At 39.8% G+C, this 17735-nt stretch overlaps 2 protein-coding genes across 4 annotated transcripts in view; one reads left to right on the top strand and one right to left on the bottom strand.

The window, feature by feature from the left end:
• Positions 1 to 1592: 1592 nt before the first annotated feature.
• Positions 1593 to 12795, bottom strand: tmem110l (transmembrane protein 110, like). Its single transcript, XM_083999170.1, has 8 exons — positions 12323 to 12795; positions 9254 to 9302; positions 8550 to 8645; positions 8335 to 8456; positions 6997 to 7109; positions 5781 to 5864; positions 5551 to 5682; positions 1593 to 2245 (listed from the first exon to the last, which is right to left on the bottom strand). Exons 1-8 carry the CDS (start codon positions 12513 to 12515, stop codon positions 2132 to 2134), a joined length of 903 nt encoding a protein of 300 aa, XP_083855296.1. The 5' UTR covers positions 12516 to 12795; the 3' UTR covers positions 1593 to 2131.
• Positions 12796 to 16505: 3710 nt separating this feature from the next.
• sfmbt2 (Scm like with four mbt domains 2) overlaps positions 16506 to 17735 on the top strand; it is a 61374-nt gene continuing 60144 nt past the window's right edge. The window contains exon 1 of one of the 3 annotated variants that reach the window (XM_083999684.1): positions 16506 to 16672. The gene's annotated coding sequence lies outside the window, so the exon portion shown is untranslated. Of the gene's footprint in view, positions 16692 to 17735 lie in introns of all 3 variants that reach the window. The other 2 variants (XM_083999682.1, XM_083999683.1) reach the window with 2 other exon arrangements.

Below are 17735 nucleotides of genomic sequence, written 5' to 3'. Positions count from 1 at the left end.
CATCAGCTGGAGGTCACAGGGCTGCCGGCCCCGCCCACACAGGTGTGCTCCGTCCAGGTCCCGGCGCTCAGGGTCGTCTGTCATCGCGCTGCCTCGCTGCAGGAATTCAAACGCCAAACAAACGGGTTCATGTGTCAATCATCTTTATTCGTAGCACAGATTGAAGAGAGATACATTCGGTTAAAGAAGAAGCACCGTGGCAGTTTACAGCCCGTCGACGACACAGATGACACGATGGACGTCCGTCTGTCATTCGATTTTATATTGTAAAAAAGAAAAATACACGAGCTAGCTACACTGGAATACAAAATAAAAACATTTACAGACGGAAATCTCTCAAATCATGAATGTAAACAAATAAATGCAAATGTTTCCATGATAAATTGCTGAATATATATATATTAAAAAAAAAGGAAACATACATCAGTCACCTACTTTAATTCGTTCTCAGTTCAAAAGTTCAAAAGTGTAGTTTTGGCGACGGCTCTGGAAAATTCTCCCGTTTACATTTGACACTTTAAAAAAAAAACTAATTTTCCACTGTTGTTACCACAGATCAGACCACAATATATCAAGTCATATACATATAAAATATATAAACAGAATAAATAAAGAAATGTGCCATAACTTGCAAACAGCTGCTGCATCATCCCACAGAGAGAATTACATGTAATCAGTATCATCAGGACCGTAAATTTAAAAAGTTGAGTTGTAATATTTTGACAAAAAAGTCATAATGTTATGAGAATTAATGTTGATTTCTAATATTGACAAAATCAAGATTTAATTTAAAAAAAACTTATTAGAAGAACTAAATGATAAAAAAAGGTGTTTTATTTTTGAAAATATTGTCACAAAAAGTTTTATCAAAAATAATTTTAAAGGGACAGTTTCAAATTTTGGAAAATATGTTCAGTTCTTTTTTTGCTGAGAGTTAATGAAAAAATTTATATTTATATATGTAGCTACAGGCAGGTGGCGGTTAGTTTAGCTTAGCATAGCTTAGCATAAAGACTGAAAACAGATGGGAACAGCTAGCCTGGCCCAACATATACCAACCTCCCCTTTACAATGTGGCTTTTTTACACTTAAGTTTTTGTAAAAAGCAAACAAACATGATAAAAATTTATTAATTAGTGAGCCTCAGCTTTAAAGCCTTGATGCTAAACTAAGATAGCCGCCTGGTTTCAGCTACATATCTTGATTTTTGTTTCATCCAACTCTCAAAGAAGCTAAAATGAGAATGAAGCTGATAAAACGTTTGACTAAATGTTTAAAATCTTATAATATACTTAGCTTTTCCTATAAATGATTGCCCCTATTTTTGTAATATTGTAATAACATCCTCATAAAATTACAACTTTATTGTCATTTCACAGCAGCCTTGATATCCAGATATAAAACTCACTGTGTAACTTGGTCCTTTTGTTTTTTTCCTTTTTTCAAAGCAGCCTGCAGCAAAGGAATAAAACTTTTTCCATTCATCAACCACATCATCAACATGCGAGTGGTTAAAAAAACACAACAACAAAAAAAACACTGATGGTCCGTCTAACACACAGGAATGACTATAATTACACCTTAATTTTAAAAATAAAGGTGGATTTGAGGTGATTACATGTGACAGAGTTACATTTCAGAGCATTTTCCCTATATATATAGAATATCTTTGGAATATGATACATGATAAATGACTTTCTATGGAGCTACATCGGTCCCAAATGTCAAAGACAACAGATTTATTTTACGTACTTTCGGCCCCTGCAGCTGCTGCTCCTCTGTAATCTGTAATCTCACCTCCACCTGTGGTTACTGTGATGTCAGAGGCAGCAAGGTGCGAGGATAAAGAGCTTCTAAACGAAAATGCTATTTGATTTGATGTTTTTTTTACATGCATACTCACAGCTTCAGTGCAGAGGAAGGCAGCTCAGGCTGTAGTGTTCACATTCACAGGTTTTATGACCTTGAACTTGTGCTTGCACAGAAGCTGATAGTTAGACCTTTAAAAATCTGAGGATATAGTGTGTCTATTTTGTCCATATTATTCAGGTTTGTGTAGTTCTTTTCCTTCTGTGTGTATGTGTGTGTGTGTGCTTTAGTGTTGTCACAGGAGGTTTGCGTCACCTGGGTTTCACACCGCCACCCAGCTGGGTCTCAGCGGGCCGCCGGAGTAGTGCACATTGGGGATCGGATCCTCTTCGCCCTCGGACGCCTCTTCGGTGTCGCTCTCCACCGTCAGCAGAACCTAAATGAGAGAAAGAGAAAGGAGAAGAAACCATGAGGCGAGTCGCTCTCAGCTGTTTTGTGTTTGGATTTCGAGCCACAGTTCTGCATTCCCGGCCTAAAGTGGAAAATATCCTTGTATACATTCACAGCAGCAGGGATCCAAATACTTCAGGAGCACTAATCCACAGCTATCAGAAATTTACAGCTTTATAATATAAAACGTCCATGTGTTGTGTGATGTTATGATCATGTTACGACATGTGGGGGGGAAAAAAACGATTTAAAGGGATACGCCGACTTTTTTTTTTTCATGTTTTGCCTCACTCCCGAGTCCATGACCAGCAGATAGACACCATCCTTTCGACTGTGCGTGCAGTAACAAGGGAGATAGAGCCGTATCGCCCGTAATTAGCTTAGCTCAAACACTGGAAGTGTTTAGGTAGTGTTAGCCTGCCTCCACCTAAAGTCATCAGAGAAACTCTTCAGCAACTCTAAACGGAAACCGGCGGGCCGATCTTCGTCTCAGAGCTGACAAAACTCTCCGGTAAGGCATCTTGAGCGGTCAAATGCCGCTAACGGGACGAGATCGGTCAAAACGGTGGTTCAAGCAAAGACGGTTTATTTTGGTTCAAGCTAGCTACATCGAGGGTAGCTTAGCTTCCTATTTCAAAGTAAAAGCACAAATTCTATCATCATGGTTTTCTGTATGTAAAGGGCAACGGGTGTTTTATTTTGTGAAAGTAACCGGAAGTGCGTTGGTCACAACGGCTAGCTTGAGTAGTGCCGAATTCGTCCGAACAAAATTGTAAACAGGTATTTAGACAAATTAACGACACACTGCTGATCTAAACGGCTACTTTCTCGCCTAAACATGTTTGAAATGTCGATACCTATGCACTTCCAAGCTAATTACGGGCAATACGGCTCTATCTCCCTTGTTACTGCACGCACAGTCGAAAGGATGGTGTCTATCTGCTGCTCATGGACTCGGGAGTGAGGCACGAAAGACACCGAAAAAAAATGTTGGCGTATCCCTTTAAAGAGCGGCACAGATTCAGACATCATCCATCAATCTCCATCACAGTGTTTTGGGAACTTCAATATCAGACCTCTGCAGCTCCGGAGGAAAGAATCAGATCATCTCCTCCATTATCTCGACGCAACAACGGCATCATTGTGGCGGTGGTTTGGTCCGAGTCAATGCCCTCCTCTGTCCGTCCTCCTCCTCCACTCCACTCTGCTTTTCCATAACATCAGCGCGTGGAAACGAACTCCTAAATGTCACTTTTATTCCCAGGATGAAGGACTGATTTATGGTCGCCTGGCAGACGACCAGGGGGGGGAGGGAGGGATAAACACTCTCATCCCACTGGGCACGGGAGGTCACGCACCCACATCGCTGAGGGCAGATAGTTATGAGTTTCTCTGCCCATGTTTTGGGAATCTCAAGTCTGACTTCACTCTTCAATTAGGACTCTGTTATTAAAGAATATATAAACAGGGACTAGTTTTTCCAGAGGAAAATAGTTCCGGTAAAAACAATGTGGAGCTGTAGGTCCCATATATGAATATTTTTGTTTGTATTGTGCCTTTAAATTGTTCATAAACACATTATAATGAGGTTTTTTTTACAGCATGAAAGAAAGAACTAATTTTGATTTTTATTTTGATATAGTTATTATGTAATGAAGCCAGTTTAAAAAATGGATTATCCATAATTATCAGATCAGAGACAATTATAAGCAAATTATCATTAATATTATTATTACACAAACTAAGCCCAGTCTTATTCACTCTTACATTCCTGTTTTTGTTTGATATTTAAGAAGTTGTAATCTGTGTTAAAGCCCTTTAAATGTCACTACGACTATAAATCAAACACATTTAAAGGGGTCAGTTCACTCACTGACTACTCACTGACCCCCGTGATCCTGATGATATATGATGTGGTTTAAAAGGCTTTCAACGTTAAAACATCAACAGAACCTGAATCTGATGAGGAAAATCGTGAGAAATGCTTTTTTTTTTTTTTAAACACAACAACAACAACGCTAAACTTAGATGAACTGTGAACAAGAAGAATAACAAAATGTCACTTTAATAAGAGGAAATTAAACCTCTAAGGAAAACGTGATTCTCTCAGCACCATGGTAACGGAGGAGGAGGAAGAGGAGGAGGAAGAGCAGTCTGACTCAGTGTTTCTTGGACTGAACTCATCTGGGTTTGTCCCTCATTAGATCAAGTGTAAAGAGAGAGAGAGAAGCTGCATAGTGTGTGTGTGTGTGTGTGTGTCTCTACACTGTGTTCATCCCCCAAAACAACAGGTGTGGTCGACACCCAGCGTCAGCCGCCGTGTTCACACACACATCAGTGTTTCCTCTCTCACAGTCGTCAAACTGTCACGTTCATGTTTGTGTCACAACGTCAAGACTCACAGACCAGAAAGAGACTCTTTCACTTTAAACTGATTTTTTCATGAGTAGCTATAGAAAAACTGTGATTTGGATTAAAAATCTGAACATGAAACATAAATTGGTAAAAAAAAAAAAAAAATGAACGTGAAATATTCCTGATACAGTCCTGAAGTCGACTGTAGAGAAAGTTGACTTCATGTTATCTTCTTATATACGTTACGAATGGTCACATCTACTGTGTCTTCAAGTAGAGCAGTGATCACAAGGTTTTATTCCTCCCTTCTGAATCTTGTTAACACTTTTGTTTACAGTCAGTCACATTGAAATGAAAGTTTATTTAAAGTAAAGCTTTGAAATAACCAAAGACCACTTCAATTCATTTGCATTTTTGATGAAGTTCAAGTTAAAAATGTAAAAAAAAAAAAAAAAAAAACATTACACAGTGATTATACTAGCAGAATTTTCACTTAAAAATGTAAAATAGATGATTATTGCACAAAACAAACACGTCCCTTTATGTCTCTTGAGAATATGACTTGTTGTCGAGGGTGTCTCTATAGCAACACAACACTTATGGTGTTGACAAGGAACTACAAAGTTTTATCAACAAAAAAAAAACATGCAGCTCCTGTGATTTTGTATATTTCACTTTTTGATTTCATTACAATCAATGATGCAACGTATGATCCATTTATTTTGACTTTCACCGATCACTTTCTATTTCTCTGTGAGATTTTCACAGTTTGGATCAAAGTCGCGTCCTGATTCGTCTGTTTTCATCTCCAGTTCCAGCTCTAATGATCAGGAATCATCAGTGGAACGAAGCAGCTGCTTTAAATACACCACAGACTGAAAACAACCAGCAGCTGTTTCACTTTGTTCTCTTTTTTTTCTTTTGTTTTGTTCTCACCCTCGACTCCTCGCTGTTCCCCCAGGGCAGCGAGTCGGCCTTCTTCACCGAGCTGTCGCACGAGTCGTCCAGGCTCTTCATCGTCTTGTACTTCCTCATCATCAGGCTGTCGACCACCCAGAACATGATGGACTGCAGGGGGAGCCAGAGAGAGAGACGGTGGTGGGTTGGTAACTAATAAACTCTGTTCACTGTGTTTTTAATGAGATGCAAAGAGTAGTGACACTCACGTTGACAATAAAGGGCACAATGAGCATGACCAGCACCAGCTCCATCTGAGGGTTAGCGATGTAGCTTAGCAACACTTCCTGCAACTGGAGAGAGAAGGAGAAGAAGAGGTAGAGAATTTGAGATTTTAAATTTCTATTTAAACTTTAAAGTGTCTGTACACATGTTTTAATTCAAGGATGAAAGTGAAAGTGAATAAAACTCACAGGAAATGACTGAATGTCAATCAAATTGATATAATTCATGTTGAGAAAATTAGTCTGTGACTTCATTTCACACTATTTTCCTCAGAAAATTCCACTTTTCAGAATATTTCAGATTAACTGTGTAGAAAACTGCTTTTTCATCATCTGATAATTGCAAATATTTGCTTGAAAAATGATTATTTCTACATTACAACATATAGTAAATACAAAAATACACTTTTAACGAATACAAAAACATGTATAAAAATTTAACTTCTGCATTGTAACAACATTTTTCACATTCCCTATAACACTAGGAGACAAATAACAGTTAATTTATTACAGTTTCAGTTTCAATCCATTTGAAATTGTTCTTAACTGCCAATTTGCTTTTTTTGGACACATTTAATAAGATTTTATGGAATTTTTTGCCAAAAGTGAACTTTATATAAGATAGCCTATATTATATGCGTATGAAATAAACAGAGATGCATTTGGATATAAAATCACAGATTTAGGGTTGAGTTTTAACTCTTTAACAAACATCATTTCACTATTTACACTCAGAGTTGACTGAACCGTCCTGTGGAGACATTTCATTAAACAAAACTGGAAGTGAAACATCGTCTTTATTCCTCGCGCTGGGATCAGTCGCTGATTTAAATAAACAAATATGATCCCTGCTGTCCTGTAAACAAACACTGCCTCAGTGTTTCCATTACTATCAAAAAGGACAAGTCATTTTTATCTTTAGCTTATTTACTCTCTGTGACTTTCATCTCTGGATGCCAGAAATCTAAATCAAAAACGACAAACCAGAGGAAGCCGACAATGGAAATATGGACAGATTGTAAAAATGTAAAAAGCAGCTTTTTTTTCTTTTAAAATTAGATCTGGAAGTTTTAAAAAAAAAACGCAACATCTGTTTTTTTTCTGACATTTCTCCCCATGCCAGTGGTCTGATGATGTCACAGGAGGCCCGTCTTTCCCACAGGCCCTGAACGCAGCACAAACAGCTGTATTGTGTCCTTACGTTGGACCATCCGGGGACGAGCAGCACCAGGCTGATCACGCCTTTCTCCAGCACCATGATGAGCAGGTAGACGCCACACTGGCCCAGCCAGGCCGCCGCCTGCGGGGGGTCGCCTAACGGAGAGAGGAACGAGGCGTTAAGGGTTTAAAATAAAAGCAGGGATGGAAAACTTTATTCTCTTGTGCTAGAATATAAATTTCCTTTGTTTTTTTCCCTGTTTTATCTTAAAATTCTCAACATTTTGCTTGTTTGTAATTGCAAACTGTTTGATATAATTGTATGAAATGTCTCTTTGAATCAAGTTCTATTTAATCTACTTGATTGGCAGCTTGTGAAGATGTAATTTTTGCAGAGTTAACTACCACATCGGAGCCACTCTGTAAGACACGAGGCCATATTTGTGGTCTGTTGTGCAGGTGTCTCACCACAGCAGACACAAAGAGGACAGGTCTGTCATTAGAGCAGGAAGAGGAGGAAGTAAAGACAGAGAGAGATAAAGAGAGAGAGAGAGAGTGAAGCAGAGACTTGGATCACAGTGATCAGTGGTTTAATGTTGACAGCTCCTGGTCTGAATGATCTTAAATGATGCTCATCTGCTCTAATTTAATGAATGACACAGTTCCTGGAGGCCAGGGCGCCATAAAAACCCGGACCCTGAGTGACCACAGCTCTTCTAGTGCTTCTACTGGTTCCAGTGTAAATTTCCATGACTGATGAGTGAGTGTAATAATTGGCCCGGAGCTCCTCTCTCCCTCTCTCTCTCTCTCTGGGAATGTTTTCCTGACTCGGCTGCAGCTGGAGACTCTGGCTCGGCTCCCTGTCTTGTCGGCCTGCGGCTGGTCCACAGCGCCCTCTGCTGGCCGGAGCAGAGAGCTGCAGCGGCTTTTTTTTTTTATACACACGCACTCACCATTAGGGATGCCACAATTACTTTTTTTTCACAATTAATCGCGGTATTAAACGCCACAGTTAATTAATCGTAAAGATTTCCAAATACCGTCACTTTCCATAAAAAGATTATGTTGGAAACACAGAGGCGCCAAAGTGAAGGTAAATGTATAAATACTGGTCCATTTACCTAATGTAACATACAATTGGTAAAACATTTGGTATAGATGACAATTAATGACTTGAATATTTAAAACACTTCCCCTGCAGGATTAATAATTAGTTAATGGTTAAATACAGTATATTAATAGTAGAGACTTAAAATATTTAGTGTAAATAATGAGTAATGTAATTATATTTTGACTGCATTTGATTTTACACATTCATATGATGTAAATTAATGAATGCATAAGAAGAAAATCTATAATGGTGACGTCCCTACATACTCACCATATTCTCCAAAGATGAGCAGCGTCCACTGTTTGTACTCCACCAGCTTGGCCACCAGCTTGACGGCCAGCCAGATGACCAGCATCCCCAGCGTGGCGTCCAGCAGGAAGTTCATCAGATACCTGCAACGAGCCGGGTCACAGGTCACAGGTCAGGATGTGAGGATGTTATTGTGCTGTGTGTGTGTGTGTGTGTGAGGTGAATGGTCGACTCACAGGGAGCACGGGTCTTCTTTGGTCAGCGTGGACAGGAAGACGTTGGCGAAGTGGATGAACAGAGCGCCGATGGCCTGTTTGGACGTGTCGAAAAACCTGGAAGAGACAGAGAGGGAGCGAGTTTAACTTTCATTTTCTGTTCTGTGGCGCAGCTAAAAATATATTTTACATCCATTTTAATTTGTTTAAATGGCAGAAAATAGGGTTTCAGTGACATTTTCGTTTCTTAAATAAACTTTATTTATCTGTTAAATGTAAGAAATTACACTCCATGGTTATTTTGAGTAGCTTTGTCATCCTTTGTGTCTTTTTTTTGGTCACTTTGCATGTATTTGTAGTTGTTTTGTGGTGATTTTGTGTCATTTGGGGTCACTTTATTGTCCATTTATGTCTCGTAATTGTCCTTTCTGTCTTTTTATAGTGAAACCGTGTCTCTTTGCTGTCATTTAGGGTCACTTTATGTCCTTTTCTTATCAGTTTGTGTCTCTTTACTGTCCGTTTATGTCTCTTTGTGGTTGTTTCATGTGGTTGTTTGCTTGACTTTCCAACCAGAAAGGTCAACAGTCACATCAGGGCTCTGGCCCCCCCGGCCCTCTGACACCTTGAGGCCCTGGGACTGTGCCACTAGGTAAGACAGTTCACTGACCCTTCTTCTAGGTTGTAGGACATGACAAAAAAAAAAAAAGATAAGAACTATTTCTAACCAGATCCTCCACGGTCGTCTGATCCCAACGGGTTCACGGAACCTCTTCACTGTAGAGAAAACAGAAGAATAATCAATTCATCAATAACGTTTCAATCAGATTTGTGTTTATGCTGCAGAACAATAACGTCTAACACAGTTTCTCTGCATGCAGGGCTGCAGGGCTGCAGGGCCGAGGCGAGCGAGGACGGAGGACACACGCGACCATCACGCATCATCATCCACAACACTTCACTCCTCCTCCCCACCGGGCTCAGGGCGAACAGACGCCCACTGTTCCTCTATCTCGCCATCTCACAAGGTCAGAGAATGTGACTGGGCATGTGAAAACAGGACGGAGGCTTCCCACATCTGTGCACTCCACTTGAATTCCTGTTTATTTAGTGCAATTGTTTCCAATTTTCCTGCACTTTTTCCTCAAACTTTGACTTTACTTTTCTGAAAAATCTGTCGGATAAACGCGTTCTCTCTTTTTGCAAAAACGGTAAAACCTTCACAGATTTAAAAGTGTCAACGTTGCAGTAAAGAGCCATAGTGGTTACACTAGACATCCAGCCATTATCTGGATTATGTGCGTGCAGGAATAATGTCAAGCCAATGGAAGGAAACTCCCTAAAATAGCTCTGAGGAAGAGCATTCCTAACAGAGATCAGCAGAGGGATGCACGGTGCAGCCCGGCTGTGTCTTGGCTCAGCGCCACTGTGATTACAGCTGAAGGGCTCTTAATGCTCCGCTGCACATAAATAACGCGGCGTATTACCAGATGCACGCTTTTTTTTTTTTTTTTTTGACCGAGAACGACACTTTTGCATACTGAGGAACAGAAAGAAGAAGAAAAAAAGTGGGGCGGGTATCGATTTCTCTGCTAATAAGTAACTGTAGTGAGGTTACAGCTCATTGATCTGGCTCGCCCGCCAGGCCTCCGTCTAATTCTGCAACACTTCAGGATTTAGCTGCTCTTTACTCAGCTGCATTGACCTTTTTCTTTTTTTTTTTTTAAACTAAACTACACGCACACTGATTATCAGATTATATTGCAAACATACTTCATGGAAGCACATGTAGTTCATTTCCAGGCACTTTGGCCATAAATCCACCCTGTGCAAAAAGGGGGAATTGACAATAAAAACACATTTAAAGGTTGAGAATTAAGACAAAAAGATAAAAATAAAGCAAATATATTCCAGTCTTGAGAGAGGGGAATGTTTCCAGTTATCTTACATGTGCAGTAACTGGCATATTTTCATTACATCTACCTGCAGCCAACACACCTGGCAGCTGCATAATGTCAGCGCTGTCATGTAATATTCAAGGAACAGTGATGGAGGGAGAGCTGCTGCAGAGTGCAGACTATGTCTAAAATATGAATACGGTGCTTTTTACGTGACTAATTACACCTTTCAGCTGCGACTGCTGCTGCTGCTGCTGCTGCTGCTGCCATGAACATTAAGTGTTGCCTGCCTGCGGTGCCAAAGCTGGTGTGATGCCCGGCATTCTCCGAGTCAGCTGCCACAGAGTCACAAGTTTTTTTTTTTTTTAAGGCAAGTCAATAGGCATTGTTCAGGGGGGAATAAACCCTCACTGTGGTTCACAAGGACAAGTTTGTGTTGCACTTAGAGCAGATGCTGCATCCACGAGAAGATGACATTATATACCTCACTTAAAACCGACTCTAACAAAGCTGTAGTGTAATTAAAAAAGAGACAAAAAGCAGTCATGTGTGACATGTTCCTAAATCAGCAGCAGCCAGTGTTGTGTTTGAGTGTTACATTTCTCTGAATAAACATGTAGGAATTATTATCATACCTTTGGTTTATTATTATAGGGAAACATCCTGTCACCTGTCCTCCTCCTATGAGGTGAGACGCTGACGAAACTTTGACGTCATGTTTTTGTAAAGTTACGTCGTTTTTCAACACATAAATACAAACTCTCTGGAAAATCTTAATGATATTTGTTTAATTTGATATCTAATGGCAATTTCAACTTGACTGTATCTCCTACAAACTGCTTAATTTTCCTAAAATACAGTGTCGTCATGCAAAAGTTTGGTCAAAATTTCTATTAATTTCTGTCAGCAAGTGGAAGATGAAACAAAATGATCTCCAAAAAGGCATAAAGTTAAACATAAAACAGTCTTTGGTAATATCAGTGTATTATTTTTGTTTTCCACAGTTTAAGAGTGAAAAAGCTAAACAAAGCAGCAGCCTGTAAAATAATGGGAAACCCAGGAGACTTGAGCTCTCACATAACTTTGACCAAGATACCAGACAAGATAGCTATGTGTACACAACTGTGACCAAACTGTGACCTACATACTGTTTAAAATGTAAAGGGAACGTGTCATCTGTAACTTTATGCCTTTTGGAGTTCATTTCATCCTCCACGTGCTTGAAATGGTCATGTGAAAAAGAATTTCCCTAGAGGAACAATAAGGTCTAAAGTCTAAAAGTCTTTAACTGTTCACATGTATAGACATTTTGACACCCAAACTTAACTGAATACTACAAAAATGCTAAATGGGCTCTTTGCACAGCTCCACTACTTCCTGAACTTAATGCAGCTCCTTTATTTCCTGTCTGACAAACTGATTAATCCAGGTGTGTCTGACCATTGTGACTACTCAGACACACCTGGATTAATCAGTTTGTCCAATAATGTAAGACAGGAAACAAAGGAGTTCAGGAAGTAACTTAGTGGAGCTGTGCATAGAGCCCATTTCACTTTTAATATCTAACAACATAGGCTTCTATTATATCCCGAAATAAGTACCAGGACTTCCTCGGTCAGAAAATGTTAAAATAAGTGTTTTATTCATTGTGCATTGTTACAAAAGCACAGGGGAAAACCAAATGAGCGTGTTTTTCCAATGGAGTTTGGCGCTACGTATGCTAATGAGGACAAAACGTCAACAAAACGCCACGTGGACTCGCATCCTTTTTTTAAAACCCCGTGTTAATAATACATGCACGTTGTGTTTCCAGCAGGACAATAACAAATTAAAAAGTGATGATAGTGAAGATGACATTTTATTTATTCAATGGCAATAACATGTACTATTTCTACTCACACATGAGGGTGCTGAAGGCGACGATGGCCAGCAGTCCCTGGATCAAGACGCCGAACCTGTCGGTCAGAGCTCCGTTATCGCAGCCGTGCGGGTTCGCCTTGTTGATGTCCGACATGTTGGTGACTTCCAGAGGAGAAGTACTATCCAAGAACCGTTTCACCAGGAAAACCCCGCTGTATCCGTACATGTCCATGTCGAGTCACGGTTTGCAGAGGAAAAAGAAAAAGAAGAAGGAGAAGAACAAAAACAACACGACCGTTGGAGGAGACAAAAGGAGGAGTAACGGTTACACGGTACTTAGCTTCTTTTTCTTAGCTTAGCCGCTTTTTAGTCGTGGAAAAAACAACAAAAACACGTTAATTTCCGAGTTTAAGTTTCACTCTCAGAGTTTCCACCGGTTCGTGATTCGTGTCATGATGGAAAAGCAAACAAGGCGATCGATTATCTGACTCACATCCATGTTTATGACAACGAAAACACCATCCGATCAAGTAGCCCACACACCGAGTCCAGCTTCCGGTAGAGTGACTTCAAAATAAAAGCACGGCGCTGTCACAACAACAAGCTTGGAAGAAATTAGAAAAGAAGGCTTAACTTTTACAAACTGTTAAGTTACTACACAATAGAGCCCATAATCAATTTTATTTTTTATTTTCAAATCCTCACTTTCTTATTGATCTAGTTTATGTATTTTCCTATTTCATTGTTTATTTTAAAGACTGCACGGGACAGTCATTTATAGGAGATGGATCATTATTTATGAACTAGAATATATTCAAATGTAGCCTAATACCAAACTTATAGGCCTAAATTCTTATATTATTTCTGAAATTCTCATTATTCACTACAGTGGTATTGAGGCTGCAAATATTGGGAAAAAAAGAAGCTAATAAGGTATTTTAAAAGATGAAATGAAATAACAGAAAAAACAGAATGAATTCACGCATGAAGGAAACATTTGAACTTGGACACCTTCACTGACAAGCTTTATTTAGATTCCCTTTGTTATTAGCCTACTCCAAAATCATACCATCATGCCACATAACTCTTCAGCAGTCAACAATTACAATGGGTTCCTTAAATGGCATAAATATTAATGTGAAAATGTGACATAAACTTATTATATAATGATATTATTTTCCACTTTCACTGGATTAGATTAATCCAACTTCAGTCCTGATTAAAACCATCAAATAGTCATACATTTTCAGGATTTTCTCAGTTTGTTTACATAATACCACTCTTTATTTTATGAATTATTTTCCATACAACAGCTTACACATTTACACGTTGGCAGCCAATATGCCAAATAGCTTTTTCTTGCACCTCTCGACTCCTATATTTTCAACCTTTTGTTTTATTTTGAAGTGACGCTCCCCGGCTCTTCCGGTTGTTTGTCGGCTCCTTTGACGCGCGGCTTCCTCGCGACTCGCCCAGCAGAATTCCTTGAATGTGCGCGAGACCGCTCCAGACGAGACCCCGCGCGCACGAGGCAAATCTCCAAATCTCTGCCTCACGTGAAGATGCAACACAGGAGATTTAATAGATTCAGCATCAGAAACAAATGTTCAAGAGAAATGATGAAATAATTGATTCCTAATTGGAAAAATGCCTAATTTATGCCAATTAACCACTGAATGTATTGATTAATGATAACATCTCAATCACGCTCTCATTTATTAGAATAAGAAATAGATTGAATAACCATATTTTATTGTGAAGTATTCATAATAAACAATAGAATTTAAACATTTTAGGCTGCAGGGACATAAACAACATGCTGCAACTTAGTCATGCATTAACTTCTGCTGCTGCTATTGGCTCTGAAATATCAAATTACTGTTAAATCTCATTAAAGAATGTGACTGTCAACACAAACAGGTGATTTATTAACATTAAACTGAGCTGATTCACCTTCAGGCTGCAATGCATCACACATAAGGAACAATGAGGGGGAAAACAAGTTGCAACATCAACATTTGAACATCATTTCAGCGCATCCCTTTAAAAAAAAAGGTAGAAACTACTTTATTTGTCGTTTTTTTTTTATTAGCTACACTATTCATATTTATTCCAACACAGTGATGCAGGTGGTTTGGAGATTTTTACGCGCTCCCCGTGTGGATCATTACGAACCTGCTTCACATACATACATATTTAACAGCTAAAGACATGCTGCAGGCTCATGGACAAGTGTGTGTGTGTTGTATGCATGCATGTGTGTGTGTGTGTGTGGTGTGTGTGTGGGTTCAAAAGGGAGGCATAATCCTTTCTCCCGCGCGCATGGAAAAGCCTCTTCCCTGGCAGATTAATGGAGCGCGGCGCACGCTTCAACCATCTGTTCCTCCAGTGGCATCACACCGGCACCGGCGCTGCTCCTCCTCCTCCTCCTCCTCCTCCTCCCCGGTCTTTACGATTCCTTTGTGTCTTAATGAATCAGATTCCGCCGTGAACATGAACATAGCTGGCCATATAACTACAACAACGAACTTACTTCCCGTTACAAGTTTCAAAATAAAACCCATTTCTTACAGTTTATAAACAAACGAGTTCTTGTACTTATTTTGAAATCCTTCTTTGCGACTTCTGTGAAATAGCTATATCCAGTTTGCGGCTCCTTTGGAATAAAGTATGATCCTTGAAGAAGGATCTGAGGGATTTTAAATGACTGAAGCGCATATGTGTTCAGTATTTCACAATAAAAGAGAGAAACTTTAAGAAAAAAACGGAAATAATTTAGTTTATACCTAATGACTGTTCTTCATTCTTCATTTCTTGCCTCTCAGGTTGAAAACCAACATCTTAAATACACAGTTTGTTTCAGATCTTTACATACAGCCCACTTATTTACCCCTCCTACAAGTCATTTCATGCTTTCCATTTTAAGCCCCCTGTCATCATCCTGTGTCTTTTTTTTTTACCTTCACAGTTACAATGCAGAGGATAATGAGCCATGGAGATGAGATAATGCAAATGACAGTTGGCTACTTATAGGAACTTTTATTGTTTATAGGCTTAAGTAAAAGTTTTGGGGACTTCTGTATATTTTGGGATTTTTCAGGGGATTCCCGAGAAAAAACAATGCTGCGTAACGACTGACCTTTTTTGAGTGATTATTTGATTACTCATATTCTTTCCAAAAGGTCACCTGAGAACTTCCAGCTGTAAAGAGGAACCTGTCATTTCACTGCATGAAGATTAATAATGCTGTAATGGCCCCCAACAACAACAATCCTCGTGTACAGACTATCACAGTCAGTTTCACTTTCTCTATCTTCCGGACGGTTTTTTAGCTTTAGTTGAAGTTTATAGACCATAAAAACCTAACAGTACCCCACCTGCACTGCGGTGCTGTGGTTATCTCCAGTCCGTTTACAGGTGTTCATGCAGATATCAACTGATATCTGACATAACCTTTGAACTAATGGCTGCCTGCCCGCCGTGGCGCAGTGCGCACCCACCACTAGAGGATAGTGTTGACTTTGATAAGAGATGGCCCTGGATTATCTAAAATAACAAATAATTAAATAAAAACAAACAAAAAAATTGTACGGGTAGTTCATCACGACCTGTTTGGATGGAAAAAAGTCATGACAAAAAGATAAATAAATAAAGAGATCAGATGGAAACGATCAAAAGAGCAAATGAATATGCTTTGGGAAAAGGGATAAATTATTGTTTTTCATGCTTATTTAAGCACAAAAACAGTTATAATGACGATATTGTTATATAAACTTTAACATATGACATATTTTATCATTGTTTTGATGATTGTGGAGGTTTTTCTTCCTGCTAAAGAAACAAAAGGAATGGGTGTTGGCTTCTTATAAAAGCCTTTCAAATCTTACCAAAGTAAAAAGCCTCATTGAAAATATATTTATCCAGTGTGCTGAAGTGATATAAAGTGGATGTTATATAAGAATTTGCTTTAGTCTGAATAAAACGGAATGTTTCTTAGCAGTGCTGGTGTCGAGCGAAGTGAGTAGGTTTCCTATTTATATCATGGGCTGAGGATTTAAAAATAAAAAATAAAGTATTATTATTATGCTGCTGCTGCACTAAAAGGTCAATGAAGGAGTTGGCTTGAAAATATCTGTAGATGTTTTTTTTTTGGACATGCGCAGATGGGAGATGCCATATTGGAAACGGGGGCAGCAGCAGCAGCTGAAAGACGTCGCTCGCTCGCTTCGCTCGTCGGCTTGAACGAGGAGAGGAGGAAGGAGAGAGAGCGAGAGAGGGAGAGGTGGAGAGAGAGAGAAAGAGAGAGAGGTGGAGAGAGAGAGAGCGAGGGGAGAGAGAAAAAAAGGAGAGGGGGTCTCGAGACGGAGAGGCGACAAAAAACTTGGACAGGTAAGACAGGTGACGGCTCGTGGGGAGGCTTTTCACGGGGCTGCTGCGTTTTGTTATTTTCGTTATGTCGACGGAATATAAAAAAAACACACACACACACACATTCACACATACACACACACACACACGGGGAGAGTTATTTTTCCTCCTCCTCCTCCTCCTCCGCTTTAGTAGGAAAAAAAAAACAGAAAAAAACAGCAAGCCGTGAAGTGAAGTGCTCCCGAGGCGGCGGCAGCGGCGGTTTCTGTAGAAACGAGCAAAAAAATAGTCGCGAGCGTGAATTCGTCCGCGAGCCTCAGCCCCCCCAAGTTGTTCAAAGTGTGTCTCGTGCGCTGTAATTAACAGCTTTTCAACCGGAGAGAGGACAGGACGCTGTGTCGGTAATACCTACCGTTTATTGCGTTGTTTTCTTTCCCTTTCTCTTCACGTGAAAAACCTATCGCGTTATTAATAATAATAATAAGTGTTTCTGGGAAAAATGACGTGCGCGAGATAAGAGCTAATAACGTGTTTTTATTGTCGCGCGTGAATGTGGAAATTTATATTGTTTTTATATATTTTGTTTGTCTGATGCGAAGTTGTTTTGCGTACATTTTAACGTTAGAAATGACTTGTCACCGTCGGACAGATGAGTCATGTGGGATTTTTTTTTTCGACACCTTAAGGTGCGTTTAAAAAAAAAAAATACACACACACACACATTGACACACACGCACACACGCCGTCGGAAAATACCGGACACTGCCAAAATGTCAAAGCACTTTCAACATGGCGGGTTATGGTGGTGCTCGTGTGTTGAGGGGGAAAAACTGCGCCTTAAAATCTTTGAACGAGGAAAAAATAAAACGACGGCAGATAACGCGCCCGGTTCGGTTTCTTTTGATGGACAAGCACGAGGGTTAATCAATTAAATTCAAAGTGTGCATTTGGCAACTCCGGGGGAGTTTTTTTCCGCTGCAGTTTTGAGTGTGCAAAGTACATGACCGGAGATCCAGCAGCTCTGCTCTGAGGCTGAGCTGCCTGGCTGCTGCTGCCCGACTGGCTGACTGACTGACTGACTCAC

Source organism: Trachurus trachurus, assembly GCF_905171665.1.
Source record: "Trachurus trachurus genome assembly, chromosome: 23".
NCBI lineage: Eukaryota > Metazoa > Chordata > Actinopteri > Carangiformes > Carangidae > Trachurus > Trachurus trachurus.
The sequence above is the reverse complement of the archived record's forward strand: the minus strand, read 5'-3'. Positions and strand labels throughout refer to the sequence as shown.